At 40.9% G+C, this 19,322-nt stretch overlaps 1 protein-coding gene across 2 annotated transcripts in view; it reads right to left on the reverse strand.

Moving 5' to 3' along the window:
- Positions 1-19,322, reverse strand: part of COL14A1 (collagen type XIV alpha 1 chain) — a 165,668-nt gene that overhangs the window by 87,767 nt on the left and 58,579 nt on the right. For both annotated transcript variants that reach the window (XM_054019187.1, XM_054019188.1), the window contains exons 13-19: positions 18,509-18,638; positions 16,768-16,907; positions 14,581-14,707; positions 11,261-11,400; positions 7,751-7,883; positions 5,186-5,257; positions 4,561-4,703 (exon numbers count right to left, since the gene is read on the reverse strand). In XM_054019187.1, coding sequence (XP_053875162.1) covers positions 4,561-4,703; positions 5,186-5,257; positions 7,751-7,883; positions 11,261-11,400; positions 14,581-14,707; positions 16,768-16,907; positions 18,509-18,638 — 885 coding nt within the window. The remainder of the gene's footprint in view (positions 1-4,560; positions 4,704-5,185; positions 5,258-7,750; positions 7,884-11,260; positions 11,401-14,580; positions 14,708-16,767; positions 16,908-18,508; positions 18,639-19,322) is intronic.

Below are 19,322 nucleotides of genomic sequence, written 5' to 3' on the forward strand. Positions count from 1 at the left end.
ATCCAGCTCAAAATTCATAAGTATTTTTAATAGCTAGAGTTTTAATATCTTTACTAAAATTTTATTTTATTTTTTTAAGTAATAACTGATTTTGACTATTAAAAACATAGACACATCTATATTGTCTAATTGGTTTGGTTTAAGCTTTCACTGACCTGAAAAAAGTTAATCTGGGATTAGAATTTAAGAAACCTCTGGCTATATCAGATGAAATAGAAGAATATTGCCCATTATGCTGTATATGTTTGCTATTGCCTTGTACTGTAGTATCATATGTGCTACGCATATTATGACAGACCCAGACCAGTGGGGTACAGGAGTCTGGTAGAGGGCAAATATACTGGTCACTGGATGAGTAGTTTTCTGTTCCCTGAGTGACCAGAGCAGGGGCTGTACTAGAGTAATCAGGAACCTGCTAGAACCAGTTAAGGCAGGCAGGCTAATTAGGACACCTGGAGCCAATTAAGAAGAAGCTCCTAGAACCAATTAAGGCAGGCTAATCAGGGCACCTGGGTTTTAAAAAGGAACTCACTTCAGTTTGTGGTGTGAGTGTAAGGAGCTGGGAGTAAGAGGTGCAAGGAGCTGAGAGGGTGTGCTGCTGGAGAACTGAGGAGCACAAGCATTATCAGACACCAGGAGGAAGGTCCTGTGGTGAGAATAAAGAAGGTGTTTGGAGGAGGCCATGGAGAAGTAGCCCAAGGAGTTGTAGCTGTCATGCAGCTGTTACAGGAGGCACTATAGACAGCTGCAGCCCACAGGGCCCTGCGCTGGAACCTGGAGTAGAGGGCAGGCCTGGGTTCCTCCCAAACCTCCCAATTGACCTGGACTGTGGGTTCTTCCAGAGGGGAAGGTCTCTGGGCTGTTCCCCAACCCACATGGTGAATCTCTGAGGCAAGAAAATCTGCCAATAAGCGCAGGACCCACCAAGATAGAGGAGAAACTTTGTCACAATATCTATAAAGCTTTTTGTACTGCCCCAAAAAGAAACCACTGTATTAAAAAGGTTCAGTTTAAGATTACTGTTTTGACATCAAAGAGTTAAAATGTAATTTTCTGACAAAGCCTCATAAAAGATGGATGAAACTGAAAAGAAACAATAACATGATTCATATCTCAGTAGAAAATATATTCAAGTAATTCCTTTCTTTGCTGTTCTTATTGATATAGTCGTCAAAGAAAAACAAAACAGAAAAAATGAAAGAATAACCACTATGTTCAATAACATTTCCTGTTAACATAAATAGGAGTGAGCTGCATGAATGAGAACTCCATCAGATTACAGAATGTGAGGGAAGGAAGCTCGTACATGAAAGAACGCTTTTACAGTCTGAAGTAATGATTTGGAGACATACGCCTGAATGATACATTTTGCTCTATTTTATGTATACGGTTAAGCCCAAATTTTAATACTTGACTTCAATAGGAAACTCAGGTATACATTATTGACAAACCCAAGTGTTCAAAAATCATTAGTTGGGCCCCCAAATATTAAGAAACTGGCTCAAAAATCATGAGATTTTAAAAATAATAAATTTGGGGTTCTTTTTGTATTCTGGTCTTTAAATCTCTAGTGTTCTCTCTTTCAAACTTCCCCCCCAACCATGAGAGTTAGAAACTTACATTTTATTAAAAAATTAAAGATAAAAATCTCTTGTATTCCTATAACTCCAAGAGATGAGGCTTTAAGAAAAATACCAAATATTGCACGACTGAGAGTTGACAACAGTAGGTCTAAAGCACAGCTTAGAATGAGGACATTCTTACTGAGATGTCTGATAGAGATTCACATGTATCTGTCTTAAGCTCCCAAATTTGAAAGTGTTATTCTTACTGTGATCCCAATCCATGAGTAGTGTGACAGACTTGGACCTCCTCTGCAATAGTTTAGGGATACTGTACATCAACCTGCTTATTGGGATGTTTACTATATGGATATATTGGTTTAGTTTAATAGGGGGCTGTTGGTGGAAAACAAAGCCAGAAAAGAAAGAATGGCTCAAGTTTAGCCACTTTTCCACAAACGTTTGAGGATTGGTAAGGGACAATGCCAGGGCAGACAAAGGCCCAGGTACACAGGAGATCAAAAGAACTCTGGCCAGTTTAAAAAAGGGAGTGTCTACCTCAGAGAGAGGTAGTTGTTCAGAGGAACCAGACGGAGACACAGACACTGACTGGGGGTACCTGAAGAAGTTAAGCCTGTAGGTTACCATGAGGGGATGGGAAGACCTTATGTATGATACAGTCTAAATGCATGTCTGTTGTTTAAAAATCCTTTTTTCCAATAAGCTTTGCCCCTCCTGCAAACTAACAATACTTTGCATTTCAGAAGGCTGTTTTGGCACTATACTGGTCACAGGTGTCAGAAACTCAGCTGCCTATGGGCTTGGTTCCCTAGCAACTCAATAAGCTCAGCTGGGGCCAATAAACCCTCACTAAGTGACTGTGCTCCCAGATCGCTCAGGAGAGCCAACAGATCACCATTTACGTCCGGTAGCAACAACAGCACTGTCAGTGGCGCTGGAACACTTTTAATAGTGGGGGTGTTGAAAGCCGGGAGCAGGGCTGTGTCTCCGGGATGGGGGGGACCCAGAGGCCGAGGCTGGGGCCGGGAGCCCGCATGTAGTGGAGCCCCGGGAGCAGGGCCAGCAGCTGGAGCACCACGTAAAACCTGGGGATGCTGCAGCACCCCCCACACCCGTACAGATGCAGCACACTCGCAGCTGCACCAGACCTGCTTCCTGCCCAGTCCTTGCTCCAGTCCTTGCCTGCTCTGCTCCAGTCCTAGTCCCTGCCTATCTTTGAACTCCTGATTCCTTACTTCTGGCTCTGACCACTGGCTTTTTTTCTTGACCATGACCTTAGCTTTGCCCTTTGATTCACTTCTGGCTCTGACCATTGGCTTTCCTCCTGACCACGTTCCCAATTCTCCCCTTTGATTCTCCTCTGACCACTAGGCCAAACTGTAGTTGTAGGATTTTGTTTGTATTTTGTATAATTTAGCATGAAGGATAAAGAATAATAATGTAGCATGTATTAAATGAGTTAGTATATGATTTGATCATATCCTGCCAGCCACCCTTTCTGAAAGCAGAAAGGAATGGCCTAATGGGCCATTGTAAAGATGCATCAGCCAGAATCTGTCTGGAGCTGATTTCAAGGCAGTGACAGACCTTTAGAGTCACCATTTTGTTGTAGGTTTAGCATTTTGAAATAAATAAAAGAATGCAATGATTCTTTTCTCCTGCATTGCAATTTGATGTTCCTGTTCAAATTCTTTGTGTAAATCAATCCTGTTTTGTGTGTGAATGAGGAATGTGTGTGTTAGAAGATAAGTGTGCAGGCCATTACTGGACCAGATGTTCTAGGGAGGAACCGAGGACAGACGTAAGGGCACCAGGAGATTGCAACATGCCCCTATTGAGATGTCAGAGAGGGCAGACTGACGACTCTAAAAGATGTGGCAGGCACCCATCAATGGGGACAAGATAGTTGTGATCAAAACCAGCCTGGGGTAATTCCCTGAGAGACTGATGAAAGAACAAGATAAAGGATGAGAAGAACAATTTAAGAAAACAAGCACTCGTCAAAAGACAATTTATTACAGCATGACGGTGCAAAACTCATTGGTCCCAAGGAAGGAAAATCACTATATAAACAGGGTGCTTTGCCATGAAACTTTGGGTTCATCCTGCCAAGACTTCCCCGGAGCATCGTGTTGTGACCGACAGAACCCGACTCCTATCTACCCTTGATCAACCTAGGTGGCCATTAGATTGATCCAGACTCTGGACTGGTAACTATAACATCAACTGGCGGGACTGTGTGTGTGTGATTGAATGGATATGCTAATTGTTGTATCTTCAATAAACACGGTGTATTGCCTTTTCCCCTGAAAAAGATCCTGTGTGCTTCTTATAAGCATAACAAAACTCCTGCTCCAACCAAAAGGTTGCCCTGCCTACAAATTAGTGTGTGAAAACAGGATCCCAAAGGGAAGAACCACAGGTACCTGAACTCAATCAGGACTGCTAGGTAAACACAGTTAGTACAGAAGGCACTATAGCCTGGGTCCCAGCCTAGGAGTGGGGGAATTGCAAAATTCCACTCCAGAAGAGGTGAAGGCACAAGGCGTGAACCTTGAGGGGCCACACTAAGAGAGATAAGAAAGGGGACAGAGGTGCAGCTAGCCCTGCAGTCATGAAAAGTACTTTCTTAAATACTTGTGTTACAAAGGTTGAGGCCTGTCATAGCACAAGCAAGAACAGCAGCAGTTAAGTTAACCTAGAAGTTTAACCCAAAGTCCAGCATCTTTAGCCAGTTGGGCCCTAATCCCATTTTTGACAATGCACAGGTAGATTGCTTCACCTACATGGAGCAGCTTGAACAAGGTCTTGCACTGCATCGATTGCAGGATTAGAGATTTAGAGAGCAATTCCATACACAGATCGTCCACTGACTTCGATGTAGGATAGGTGCAGGATTGGGCCCTTTGTTAATACTAATAGGATCTCTGAACGTTTGTTTAAGTAATACAGAAAAAATCATGCAGACCATTCTTACCACTTCCTCAGCACGATCACCTTTACTAGTGAGGTAGGTCACTCTGAACTGGTGAACGTTGTAGTCTGAAATGTCCCACGTCACCCTCAAGCTTGATGTGGTTTCATCATCTATAACAAGGTTTCTGATTCCGGTTCGAAAAACTAAAAACAAAAGTAACTCAAAAGAATGTCATAGATCCTATTTAAAAGATGTCTTTTGAAATGTGTCACTCAACAATATTTTGTAATGATTATCAACAAGCAACAACAGCCGCACCCCATTTTTATGGAAGTAATTACTGGGGCTTGCAGTGGATTTAAATAGGAACAGAAATGAACCCAAAAATGCTACCAGGAATGAATGGATACTGATCTTAAGGAGCACTAAATATTATATAAATGTCCCCCATTGTTTTATTTATTTGACACCTATCCTTGGCTCTCTACGGGTTTTAGAATAATCAACCCTGTACAAAAGCTCAGTTTGCTATAGAAATCACTAAGACAGACAGGCAGCCTATACTTAGAAGCAAATTGTCTCATTCAAGAAAACAAACAATGAGATTTTTTTTTAATTTTATTTTTTTTTTGTATGGGGCCTAAAACACGTTAAAGTACATTTTATTGACATTCATTTCTTTTACCTGCAGTTGTGGGTCTGGAGGTTGCAGTAGTACTAGTAGCAAGGGTGGTAGATACTGTAGTGGTCCTTGCAACTGAAAAAATAATACTCTATTCATTAACATTTCAGAAAGATCTGGAAGCCATTTGTTAGGCTCTTTTAATGCCAGTTATGGAAATATTTTCTGCTATTTATAACTATGACCCTGAGCCAACTTACCTACCCTCATGTACCCCTTAATTTTAAGTAAATGAGTCTATTTAGGACCTTTCAAGAGCACTACATTCAATGTATAAGATGATATTCTGAAGAGAATGAAACAGTGGAAGATATTATGTACATCCTAGTCAAATTAGAAGCAAAAAAGATTCATATGTGTAGCGGTAGAAAGAGGCGGGATGGGAGTGGGAAAAAGTGGGGCAGGATGAGATGAGGCAGGGCGGGGGTGGGACTTTGGAGAAGGGGGTGGGGGCAGGGCCTGGGAGGAGCAGGGGCAAGAAGAGGTGGGACGGGGGTTGGGTCTTGGGCGAAGGGGGCAGGACTTGGGGCGGAGCACAGGGTTGAACATCCCCTGGGCCTGGAAGAAGCCGGCGCCTATGCCCATGACTTCTCTTTGAACAACAGAAAGACATCCAGAAAGACAATGATTTAAAGACTTCTCCCCTTGCTAAAGTGTTCCAATGGTTAATTACCCTCACTGTTAAAAATCTGCACCTTACTTCTAATCTGAATTTGTCTAGTTTCAGCTTCCAACCACCACTAAAATCACCCTTCAAGTGTTAGGAGGGTAGAGCAGGTTTCATGCCCATTCTTATATTTAATTTGTCTGCTGAGATAATCAAGGTTGCCAGCAAGGCCAACAAATTACATTGTTGTTGCTATACACTGTCATAGCCATGTCAGTCCCAGGACATTAGAGAGACAGACAAGCTTTCAAGCCACACAAAGCTAAACATAATAGCAGCAGTACTGATGCACAGACTACTTGCATGGGTATAGATTTCTTGCCTAAGTAAGGGTTGCAGGAACAAGCCAAAGTTTACTAAATATGTCTGTATTTCTTGATTTGAGTCAAATAAATTTTCCTGTTTACAACTGAGAATACAGTTTCAATTTAACCAAGTCACTGCCCAAAAAAGAAAAGAAAATGTGTGTAAACTTCTAAAGAATGTTGTCTGATGATTTTTTTATATTTTCTTACTTAACAAAAGAGATACACACCAATTCACAGCTTACTCTATGTAATGCAACACTGTCCGAAGCTAGTTTTCAGAAATAGTTCATAGGGATATCACCGTTATACAGTTGGTCAAAAAATTAATAATCTTGCCCGCTAATAAATCTGTTTGATAGTCAAGAAAATAAATTGTTGTGCAAGCTCCTTTACTCTTCTTTCCTAAGGGCTTTATTGAGCACAAAAGAACAACATCCTCCCATTAAAACCACAGAAGACTGATTTGTTAGAAACAAAGCACAGCGGTCCATGAATATTTATTTTTCATGTTGAGAGATGCCTGCTGCAAAGAAAAGGGACTTTGTTAAGATAAGCATAATAATTTAGAGATTCTGCCTGATTCTGCAGGGCTAAAAATAGCTTGTAGATTGCCCCAGAAGTAGAGTTTTAAACTTTCAGAATAAACTTTTAGAGATGGGTAAGAAAGGGAAGCACTGATTAGACACAAAAGTGGGTGGGTAAAAGAAAGACAGACTGAAAGAAAGAAATATGGAAAAGATGGACGGAGACAGACAGGTAAGGAAAGAAATAAATGGATGGACAGACAGATGGAGGCTGTTAGGGCAATGTTCACATTTCAGATTGGGAGTGTAGTAGAGATTTTTTCAGATACAGAAAACTACACCTAAATACAGATTTAGTGTAGGTGCTGGTTTGAGTCAGTAATTCATCTCAGTTCAGCAACGCACTTTAAGCAAAGCAAGTCCTTCTTTGGTGCATAGCAATGGATTTAATCATGTGCTTAAATGCCTACATGAAGTAGAGACTTTAAACACCCAAGCTGGAAACGGCCACAATGCCCACTATAAGCCATCTAGGTTTTCTTCTGACTTCAGTGACAGTTGCACAGGCAACTGATCCAGGGCCAGATCCTCAGCTGGTGTAAATCAGTGCAACTCCACTGATTTCAATTAAATTACAAATGTGTGGCTGAGAAAGATATACAGTAAATGTCAAATATTTCTAATTATGTTTTTGAAAAGTATTTACATTAAAATATTTTCATTCCAGAACTAAATCGAATATAGCTTTTAATTAAATATCCCGCCCCCAGAATAAATATTGACACCTAGGACCAAAGAATGTTAAATAATCTCTGAGCCAAAGATGTGTAACCAGAGACAGTCTAATGCTACTTAAGCTGGAAGGGCAGCCAAACCTTCTTTCCAGGCTGGATGCCTTCTTCCACACAATATAAAAGCACAAAATATGTCTCCAAAGCCTGGATGATGCATCGTATTTTTCAGTATTAGAAGCAAGGGACAGGCTATACTTTAAACATAAGCTTCGTACATTATACTTTAAAGTATATAAAGCTCTTTAAAACAATACAACCATTAGTTTTTGTCTTACGTGTAGTTCCAAGAACGGCAACAACATCACTTTCACTTTCATCACTGTAAACTGCCAGCAAAGAAACTTCATACTCCGTATCGGGTAACAAACCCTCAACAACATGCGTGTCCTTGTCTCCATCTAAGACAACCTAAAAAACAGAGCAATATCTAGAGAAACCATTTCCCATTTTTTACTGTTCTATTTGATTAACTTCATAAAAACTTTATTGAATTATAGGAAAGATAGAATTTCAGCACCTAAAATATACAGCCAGATATTCCAAACTACTCACTAATAATTTGTTCAGTTCATAGATCGAGATTAGAGGTATTCTATTGCCAGTTTTATTGTTCTGCCATGTAACCTTATACTATGATCCACACAAATAACGTTAGCTTACAGTGAAGGCTGATCAAGTTTGTTTAATTTGAAAGCAATCACTAAAACTCAAGGAACTGACCCCCAGAGGCCTAACTCAAACATCATGATACCAAAACACATTAGTCAACTCAGCAGCCTTGGACCCTTTCGACTCCAAAGTACAAGTACTCACAAAACACACATCCATTTCCTCAATGTTTCACTTAATCACAGAACTTTAGCTCTAACCTCTGCAAAATTAAGGTAATTAACCAATACACATACTTGTAGATGAAAAACCAAGAATGTGTTATTACAATCTAAGAAATTACAAGGTCAGAATTCAGATTCTGTATTTGAGGGTGAATTTGAGGAAGTGAGTGTTTTGTAGGAGGGAAATGAAAGGTAGTTTTTGTTGCTGTGCTGAAGACTATGGGTGTGTTTGGATATGATGATGTGTGGCTGGGAAAGCATGGACTGTTAAGTGGGGATCTCCTTTATTTTTAGTGATTGCATTGGCAAGGAATGAATTTGAGCAACATTAACGATATGATACAGTTTTTGTGTGGGGATTTCCCTGTTTCTTCATGTTTAAAAATGGAATTGGGCAGTTCAATGGCTAACAGTGGATACAGGGGGACTGAGAGATGGAGAGGGGTGTACAAGACTGACCCCAGGATGAGGGGAAGTGAAGAATGGTTCTGGTGAACTGGGATGGCAAGTGGGTTTGGATAGTGCGTTTAGGCCAGACTGCAAATATTGATATGACTCCCTGAGGCAACACTGGCAGACTTTTAGGGATGGACACTCATCTTATCATCTGAAGGGAAACAAAACCACCCCAGTAATGAGAACCAAGTGAAGTGGGAAGCAGTTTGTTCAGCATATAGTGTATTGGAAGCACTCAATCAGTATAAATAGCACAATATCTTTATTCTGTGCATAAAAACATGCTGCAGTGTGAACGTTTCTTAATAAACAAAGAGGCGCAAATCCAGGAAACATTTGCTGTGGTGGCTAATGGCCCACAAAAGCATCACAGCCTCCTGGGCTCTGCAGAAATAGAGACTGTTCCCAATTCAGCGGAGAATGGGTCTTGTCTTCTGAGGTACAGAACATTGAACTGGCACCCTGCTCAAACAGATACTTTTAGGCAAAATTCAGACGTAAGTCTGAGTGAGTCTACTGGATCTAAGCTCGTATATCTAACACCTTCTTCCAGCTCCCCCCCCATCCATAATGCATGTCAAACCATCTTAGACACCCAAGACTCACTTGGACTTGCTAACTTACATCTGACTCACATCACTTACCAATGTGTAATTTACACCACACACACACACACACACACACACACACACACTTACTCTGGATCATTGAGCCTAAAAGAACCTCAGGCAGTCTATGCTGGTGCAGCTAACAAGCCAAAAGACCAGAAGAGAGGAGTGTAACAAGCAAATCAACTAACTTGAGGGTATAATAATGTGCACCCCCTATTCTAACACACACAGGGAGCTATCTTTGATCATGCACATTTTAAAATCTTATTCCAGCACTTTGGGTAAGTTACACCAGCCTAGACTCTGTTACACATTGGCAGAGTTGGTGTAAATAGGCCTCACTTACAAAACCTTTCACATCACTTTCAGAATTTGGCTCCATAGCTCTACCCAGTTAAATGGCAACAGCTCTTGGGAGCGAAGGTGGGTGTGCTGTATTACTGCATGCCTGATACGGCAGCTGGGAAAGAAGTTTAAAGAGGCAGCAGCCTGGAGGTATTGTGCTATCCTTGGCCTGACCTCATTACAAAGATCAACTGAGGAGAACAAGGAAGGAGCCTGGGTATTTTTTATATTTTAAAATGTAAAAATATTGTCGCCCTGCAGCATTTTCCAATGAATGAACCATTCACCCTGATGAGAGAAGAACCCCAGATCTGCAGATATTTCATGATAATTTTATAAATATATACCAATACAAAGTGATTTAAAAAACAATACGAGGATACAATAATAAGGACCAATCCAAAATACACAGCAGTCAAAGAGACTCATTGGCAACCACATTTTCAGGATAGGTACTTGAAAGTAGTAGTAAAAAGTGAGTCCAGGAAAAGGGGAACCCTAACCCATCTCACAAGCAGGGGAACTCCAGTACATGACAGGCCTATCAACTAGCTCACTTACAAATTCCTTCTTTTTACTTGCTTACCTTCCAAATTCATCTCATCATGCACACGAGCATCTCCGGCAGGTGCGGGAAGACAGAAATAGGGCAAGGCTATTTTCCAGAAAAGCCCCAGTTTCACTACATTAGTAGGAGGATGAATGAGAAAAGAGTAAGTGGAGAGAAACTGGGCAAACAGTGAACAGAGAAAAAGGGATGGAGAGAGAATGGGACACAGAGAGATGAAAGGTAGACAAACAAAGGTTAAAAAATATGAGCAGAAAGGATAAATAAAGAAAAAAATCTTGAACTAGAGAACAAAACAAAACATTTTAAAAAGATGAAAATGTTGCCTGAGCACAAGCACAGCTATAGAGAAAGAGATGCATGATGATCTAGAGCTAAAAGTAGAGCACAGGAAGAGAAAGGGGAAAGAGGAGAAACAGAAACACAGGATACCACTGTAATTTATTAATTGTGTGTAAACTTTGTTTGTCAAATGTTTTGAATCTATGGTTTTATAGGAAGTTTTATTGTTTCCAATTGATTAAACAAATCTAGAACATATTCTCATCCCTTTGCTGGGCACGTCACCCACCCTCCCCTGGAGTGATCATCTTGTTTTACCTTCATCTTTTTCACTGGGAAGCGGAAGAATTTGAGCATTCCAAGAATTGGGAGTAACAGAGAATGGAAGGCAGGTTCTATGGTAATTGGCGCATTAGAGATTAGATAGTCAATTTCCATGAGTTCTCTTCCCTCCGGGTTTATCTACAAAGAGATGCTGAAACATTGGTTCAGTTTAATTTTGGAGGGCTTCATGGTAAGCCAGGCTGTCCTCTGAATAAGTCAAACTGCCACGCATCAGGTCACTGGGATTTTGCTTTGCTTAGTTGGCAATATATTTTCTACAGCATTGGGCCTCTCAAAGTGGAATGTATTTCCTCTTCCATTTGTGAAGCATCCATACCAGGCCCTACGAGAGTCAAGAAAACTCACCTCTTCAGATGCACCCCCATTCAGTGGGGTCCATGCCAATCTGTAGCGAGCAATATCAGAGGAGATGGGCTTCCAATTGACTCTAAAACTATCTGTTGATGCTTCATCTATTTCCAAATACTGTGGGGCTGGAACTTTTTCTGCAAAACAATGTTATGAAGAGGAAGTTAAAATTTATAAAAATCTTAAAACTACACAAAATGGTGATATTCAACAAGCCCTTTATGGGCTGTAACACTTTGGTCTCATTTCAGTTGTTGGGTTTAGTGTGCAGGTGCTGGGTGATGGTGGTGGCCTGTGATATATAAGAGATCAGACTAGATGATCTGCTGGGCCCTTCTGGCCTTAAACTCTATAACTGTGACTTTTTTAGCTATAGCTACCTACACAAAATAGAACATAGGGGATAGATATCAAAGGTACCTCTGGTTATACTCTCACTTGGTGATTCTCAAGGAGGCTAGGTATTTTCACCCTGATATACTTACTTAGCCATAGAGTGAGCAACATTATTATCACCCTGTTATTAATTATATTATGATAGTGTCTCGAAGCCTATATATGTGCACTCTATATGCATCCAAAGAAGTGGGCAGAAGCCCATGAAAGCTTTGTTAGTCTCTAAGGTGCCACAAGTACTCCTGTTCTTTTTGCGGATACAGACTAACACGGCTGCTACTGGGAAATGTTATTGGTATTATTGTTTTATGAAAACATTACTTTGCTCAGAAAAACTGTACTTAAGGGACATCTACACCGCAAAAATAAATAAATAAATAGAAATCCCCAGGGCAATGAGTCTCAGAGCTCGGGTTACTAGACGTAGGCTGGCGCTGACGGGCTAAAAATAACTATTCAGGCTCAGGCAAGAACCTGAGCTCTGAAACCCAGCGATGGGTGAGGGTCTAAGAGGCTGGGCGCTATCCCAAGCTGGAATATCTATACTGCTATTTTTCACCCCGCAGCGTGAGTCCCCATTGCCTGAGTCAACTGACTCTGCTGAGAGTCTTTTTTTGCTGTGTATACATCTCTTAGTTAACAGTGCCAGCAACACTGGATTTTCTAGCCCTGTAACTTGATTCCTGATAGTACTGCTGTTTAGAGGCCACAATTCTTCATCACAGCATGTGGAGAGAGCAGACAAATCTGTGGAAGAGAAAAATCCTTTTACATCTTAAGTCATAAATACAAATCCTGGATAGATTAATAAATGTCAGTCTGGTTCAAAACCTCCTTCTGAGATTTGAGGCTTGACTCGTAAAACAAATGAGAGCTTATTACATGAGATATGTATGTTCTTTGTGAACATAAAATGTGGTTTTTATATACTTTTGCAATTCATTACATCCATACTTCCTGTGGGCAAATGGAAATCCCTTCGTGTTATGAATGCACAGGAATGGAGGGCGTTCAGCACCCCTTCAAAACTGCTCAGCACCTCGCTGGATCAGGCCCTTTATCTTATTTTTAACAAGGGTGTCACTATTTGGTAGCATGGCCAGCAGGTGAAGCTTCCCCTGTGGGAGGCTAGCTCCCTGTCCTGCCTCGTCCTGCCCATACTCCAACCCCACTCGGCCCAGGCCCTGCCCCCTCCCCGCTCAGTGCTGCCTGGGGTGACCAGATAGCAAGTGTGAAAAATCGGGACGGAGGGATGGGGGGGTAATAGGTGCCTATATAAGAAAAAGCCCCCAAAATTGGGACTGTCCCTATAAAATCGGGACATCTGGTCACCCTAGCCCTGCCACTGCCGCTCACTGTATCCCTCCTCTCCTCCACCCTCCTCCCCAGCGGGGGCGGGGGTGTGAGGAGGGACATGGTGAGGGTGGGGATGGGGGGTCTTTCAGGAAAGGAGGGACATGGTGAGCACCTCCAGAGAGGGGGGCAGTAGAGGAGAGGAGGGACTCACCAGGTAGCAGTGGGGACCTCAGGGAAGGGGCGGAGCAGCAGGGAGGGGAAGAGGCGGAGCGAAGCCTCCCCTGGCCCACTGCCCATGGTTGGTAGCTTGTGTAGGCCGAGTTCATTGCACACACCAGCAGCTCCTTGCATCCCTCCATTTCACCTCACAAGCTCACTGTGTGCCACCCTCCCATCCCCCTCTATTTCAGGGACTCCCTGCAATCTCCTCCAATCTTCCCTGTATCAGAGGTTCTGTGTGCCCCCTCATTGCTCCCACTTCCCCCCATGCCTACGTCCTCCATTTTACCCCCCTGTCATGGCAAAGGCTGTATGTGCACCCATTTCTCCTCATGCCCCCTTCTCTCCTTTCCCCCTGTGCCAGGGTCTTCCATTCTCACACACACACGGGTTGTGTGTGCCTGCCAGGCACCATTCCCCCCGCCCCGCAGTTATTTTTTACTTTGGAGATGAGTAGTTCAGGATGTCAACATTTTAAACTCCATTGGGAGGAGGAGCAGTGATGACTGAGGGGTATTATTATGCTAGACAGTAATGGGTGCCATCAACCAGTTATTTGATTTACAGACAAGTGCAGAGGTGCTTGAAGCTATGGCTTGCTAAATAGATGACAGGGCTTGACTGTGCCTCCTCTTTTCCCTCCTTTTCATTTTCTAATTTCCCCAAAAATCAGTAGAGTTGTGGCCACTGATGCCTAGAACATTCACTGAAATCTTGGAATTGACCTGCTGTAGCATTCAAATGTTATCATGTGACACAAAATCATATGGAGAAATGCCATCAAAGTGAGTGTATGGTCTGGCAAGCTCTGCCAAAAAATTATTTTACTACTTTACTAGAAATAAAGGATACAAAATATTGCTGCTCCTGCAACCTTTACATCCTTGATCACATGAGTATTTTAATGATGTCATGGATTACTCACATAAGCAAGGATTGCAGCTTTGGTCCCATAGTCAGGACATTAAAAAGTTGAAGGACTAAAAAGTTTCTCATGAAAGAAGAATGCAGATACTCATTTCCAGGGAATGAGTGCAAACTTCCAACTACTTTACACTGCTAGATGAGAGATTGCAAAAAATGGGTACTACATTGCAGGTTCTACGAAGAAATTTACATGGACTAAAAAAGCAAAAAAAAAGTTTAGTTCAGTAATTTTAGATTTACTAAGCCTTCCAGTCCTTAAATTTTTACTTTTTATAAACACCGAGTAATCTGACAGCGGAGATGCCATTTGTCTACGTTTTAGTGGCATAATGCTCCCCAAATGAATAAAAAAGCAAAAACACCCCGATATTTTGAAATCACTGTCGGAGAGTATCACAGTTACTGGTCTTGCTTTCCAAAACAGTAAGTGAATATCAAAGGTGTTCTTGGAAAGCTTTCAAATATGCAGTTAGACTTACTTGTAGTAAAGCTGCCAGTCAGCGGCTCAGACTGTCCTTCATCATAGAGGGAAAAAATGGCAACAGTATATTCTGTAAGGGATGTCAGCCTTTTCAGGGTGTATGTTGAAATGCGATCAACTTCCACCTGCAGAATTAATAATTTGTAATAGATACTGCCATGTGCTAGGAATACAGGAAACAAAGCCCCTTTACGTTATCAGTGCCTGCAATTCGGCTGGCTAGTAATGGATATGGACAGAGAATGCCATGCAATTATGAAAAGAGCCACAAATTATATAATTATATGCAACATTTACATTATGAATGAAGGTAAAGTCAAGGTTATCAAAACCTATTAAAAATGAGATAGTCTAGAATGTAGAAAACTGGAGGTAGAAAACTAGAGGAAGGGAGAATTAGAGAAGCCACAAGTATAAAGACATTTCTGACAGATGAGCACTTTATGTTTAATATTTATCATAAAAAGATGTTCACAGTGTTATTTTAGCCATGATGGTCCCAGGATATTAAAGATAAAAGGTGGGTGAGGTAATATCTTTTATGGGACCAATTTCTGTTGGTGAAAGCTTGTCTCTTTCACCAACAGATGTTGGTCCTATAAAAGATATTACCTCACACACACACCCCTTCTCCCTCTAATAAAAAATTATGACAGTTTTCTTTGGTCTTCTGCCAGAATACATTTAACATGGCATTATGGGGACAAAAACCTCAGAAAGCTGCATAACCTAGCTGTATATCAGGGCATTCAATGTCATGTCAGATCAGGGCACAAAGAACAAGACACAAAACCAGCAAACTGGAAAAAATATACCACCTATTTTATGAGCAAGAAAACTGCAGAATATACATCACCAAACATTATATATCATGCTCTCACCATATAAAGTATGCATATTACATTACTATGTATCGGAGATGTTCGCATACCATGGTGATGAATTTAGACAGACATTAAAAACCTCAGAGATGCCCAGATTATAAGTAAACTACAGAATGGGATTAAGTGAAGTTTAATTTATTGACAAATGTTTAAAGACATGGAAAAACTACTCAGAGCTTTGTCACCCATGAGTTACATTGTCTTCCAAACTTGCGGGTAACCTGTCTCAGTTTAATATGGATATTTATCCCATTTGTAAGAAAGAACTGATAACTCTAAATAGTCATAGCCACAGGCTAATGTCAGAGGCTTTTATATCATATTTTATTTGCACAGGATCTGGTCTGTTTATATGATTGGCTCCATTTACTGCAACTATTTATTTAAACATTTTTCATATATTTTGTCTGATTTTTGTATTAAGATATTTCATTCCATTTAGAGAGGCTGCTAATGGTGCATATGCTGGTGAAAGCTATAAGGAAAGCTCTTCTAGTTACAATGCAGATGTTGTCAGATTGGTAAACTAAGTATTATAACCAATGGAATGTCTACACTACAATTAGAAACCCGTGGCTGCCCCCGGGTCTGCTGATTCAGGCTCACCTTGCAGGGTCCTAAAGCCCCGACTCCAGCCTGGGCCTGGAAGTCTAAATTGTAGTTAAACAGCCCTGCAGCCCAAGCTCCATGAACCCGAATCAGCCGGCATGGGCCAGCCCACGGGTATCTGACTGCAGTGTAGACATTTCCTGAGAGTCCAAGCTGAAATAGATTGTTACAGTCAAGTGATATCCTGCCTAAAGAAAACACTCATACCTATTCTGAGCCAAATCCTACTTCTGTTGGAAGTCAGTTTTTCTGCTTACATGTAACTATAGCAATAAAATTAACAAAATGTAGTAAAATCTCAGGCAGCCAAGTTTTTGGTTAAATTTCTTTTAAAAATGAGCTTAAACTCAGAACCCACAGAAGTCTGGGACCTTCATTATCTGGTCTTATCCTCAGCTATTTTTGATACTGTCCACTTTGGTCAAAGGTCAGATCCTACAAACACTCACTGGAATAGTTCCATTCACTTTGCTATGTGCATAAGGAAGGAGTGCTCATGCAAGTAAGGTTTTGCAGGATCAGATCCCACATGTGTGTGACGCACTCTGAATACATGCCCTGTATAAAGCATAATGTTCCATGCACAGAGTTTGAAAATTATAAGTACATTTTTTGTTACAGCTTGAAAGATCTGATTTGTTTACAGAAATTACACTTAAAAATAAGAATATGGTACATTATTAACTGCTTACCTCGTTGGTTTCTGTCCCATCAGTTTTAACATACATAATACGATAACCATTTACTTTTTCGGAAACAGGTTCCCATGTTATCCTGGAAGTGCTGTGTCCAATGTCCGAAAATCTCAAGTTCCTGGGTGGACTTAAAGGCACTTGAAAAATAAATAATTACAGTCATGAAAATAGTTCTGTCTTTTATTTCATCCACAAAGCATTCTCTCTTGACAATGAACATGAAACACTTTGTTTTAAAAATTATAATATTAAGCAATATGACTGACAATCTTGTTTCTATACCCTTTTCAGTTTAGACCACTATTCAGGAAAGTACTTAAGCACATCTTTAAATCTAAGCTGTGTAGTGCCATTGATTTCAATGGGATTGCATTTGTGCTTAAAATTAAGTATGTGATTAACTTCTTTGCTGAATCAGATGCTAAAGCATTGGCAAGTATAAGAGCCATCCTCACTGTTGAATATTGAAAGAAATATTCAATTGAAATGGAAAGAAATGGAAGTGGGGATCCTGCTTGTTGCTGGATAGCAGAGTTGGATTTATACTGTACAACATTTTCCCCACCTTTGACTTTGGATTTGTAAATTGATTTGTGTTAACTGTATCTGTGCTCCATGTGTTTGTTAGTGGAAATGGCATCTTTTAAATGATTATATGGTAGTTTAAAAAGTCATCTAATCAAGAAACAGACAATGCTGGGTGATGTTTATAGCTAAGGAGAAACAACAATGGTCCAAGAACAGCAACCCGGCCTCTCACAGGTCACTTCCTGGTGCTTCATGTATTATTAATTCTGGATCTCTTTGGTTTGCACTCCTCCATCACGATCCAAGAGAACTTTACTCTCTTATAAGAGGGTTTCCCTGCCTTCTCCATCTTGTCACTGCATTATTCCCTTCCATCCCCAACCATCTGATGTCTTCATTTGCTGTGTTAGCTACCTGTTCTAGATTGTACAGTTGTCTGTGAAGAGCCATGTGCCCCAATGGTAATATGTAAATAATGACTAAATATATTAATTGAAGAAGAAAAGTAAATAGATGATACTAATAATGTACTCACAATAAATGAAGCCTAAACTGATCATTACTTTTCATTTTAAAAGGTGGCCGGTCAGGATCTGGTATCACGTATCAGATTGAGAGCAGCCCTTCCGCGGGGACCAACGGAAAGGAAGACGCCTCCCTTCCCACTTGTGCAGCTGCACAAGGACTGCTCTCAATAGTAGTGCTTGTGAGCTAGGAAGAGCTAGTGCTACTCATTCTTGGACCCTCTGGGAAACAAGATGCTAAAAAGGGAGAGAGGAAAAAGGGAGGGAAAAGGCAGGGCAGCGCCACAAATGTAGTCCTAGGTAATAATAATAATAATAATATATGGCCAGATTTCTGCCACCCTCACTCATGCTGAGTAGTATCTTCCTGTGCAATTAGTTCCACTGAAATCAATAGGGCTATCAGCAGCACAAGACACTACCCAACATAAGTAAAGGTGTTAGAATCTGGTCTATGGAAAACATGCCCTTTTGTGGAGAATTATATACCTGGTCCTGTAATCTACAGTACTCTGTCTAAATGAAATAGCAGCAGCAGGAAACTGAACAATTCATCCAAACCGTAGTGCACAGTATGATCTCCTCCTCTATACAGATTTTAAAATCTGAGATCTATTTTCACACATACAAAGACCTCCTGGAGTTTTATTACTGCTGTATAGTGAATACAGATGTGTCTGACGTACATGTTGTTTCTTGTCCTGTCAGGGGGTCACTAGCTTCTTCTCCAAACATCGCATAAACTGTGACCGTATATTCTGTGTTAGGCAATAACCCATCCAGTTCAATATCGGTCAAGGCCTCTCCAATTTTCATCTAAAGGTAATATGAATAATAGACACGTTATTTCTAAACTAGCTCATGGGGGGGGGGGGGAAACAAGCCAGGAACATTTTTGTATAGGAGAAAAGTATATTCAAGAGGGACAGAGCATATTTTTATAGAACTGGTAAATGCCATAACATTGAATAAAAGTAAAAGGCTACAATATGCTCATTTAGGCTCCAATTCAGCAGAGCACTTAACTTTAGGCATCAAATCAATCCTTTGAGAGTCAATGGGATTATTCATGCGCTTAAAGTTAGGCATGTGCTCAAATGCTTTGCACAACAGGAGCTTCTGAGCACTGTAGTTAAACGGGAAATTGGTAGGGTCAAATCTTGCTCTGTGTTGCCTCAAAGAAATTGATCAGCTGTACCTGAACACAGAACTTGGCCCAGCGTGAACAGTTTTGTTATTGCATAGAGCAATGAAATGCCTAACATTGTCTAAAAGGCAAACACCCCAAGGAAATGCCTAACATGAAGGTGGAGGGAATATAAAGGTGACCAGCCACAGAAGCAACAACACAATAGTTCTCTGTTTTAGCAGGACAAACAGCCCTCAACCTCTCTTCAATACGCATCTATGCCTAAGAGACTGTTGAATCTTTATACCAATTCAGTGGAAACTAATGGCCTCAAAATGACTGCTGAAGTGAGAATATTGCAATGAGGGGAA

Source organism: Malaclemys terrapin, chromosome 2, assembly GCF_027887155.1.
Source record: "Malaclemys terrapin pileata isolate rMalTer1 chromosome 2, rMalTer1.hap1, whole genome shotgun sequence".
NCBI lineage: Eukaryota > Metazoa > Chordata > Testudines > Emydidae > Malaclemys > Malaclemys terrapin.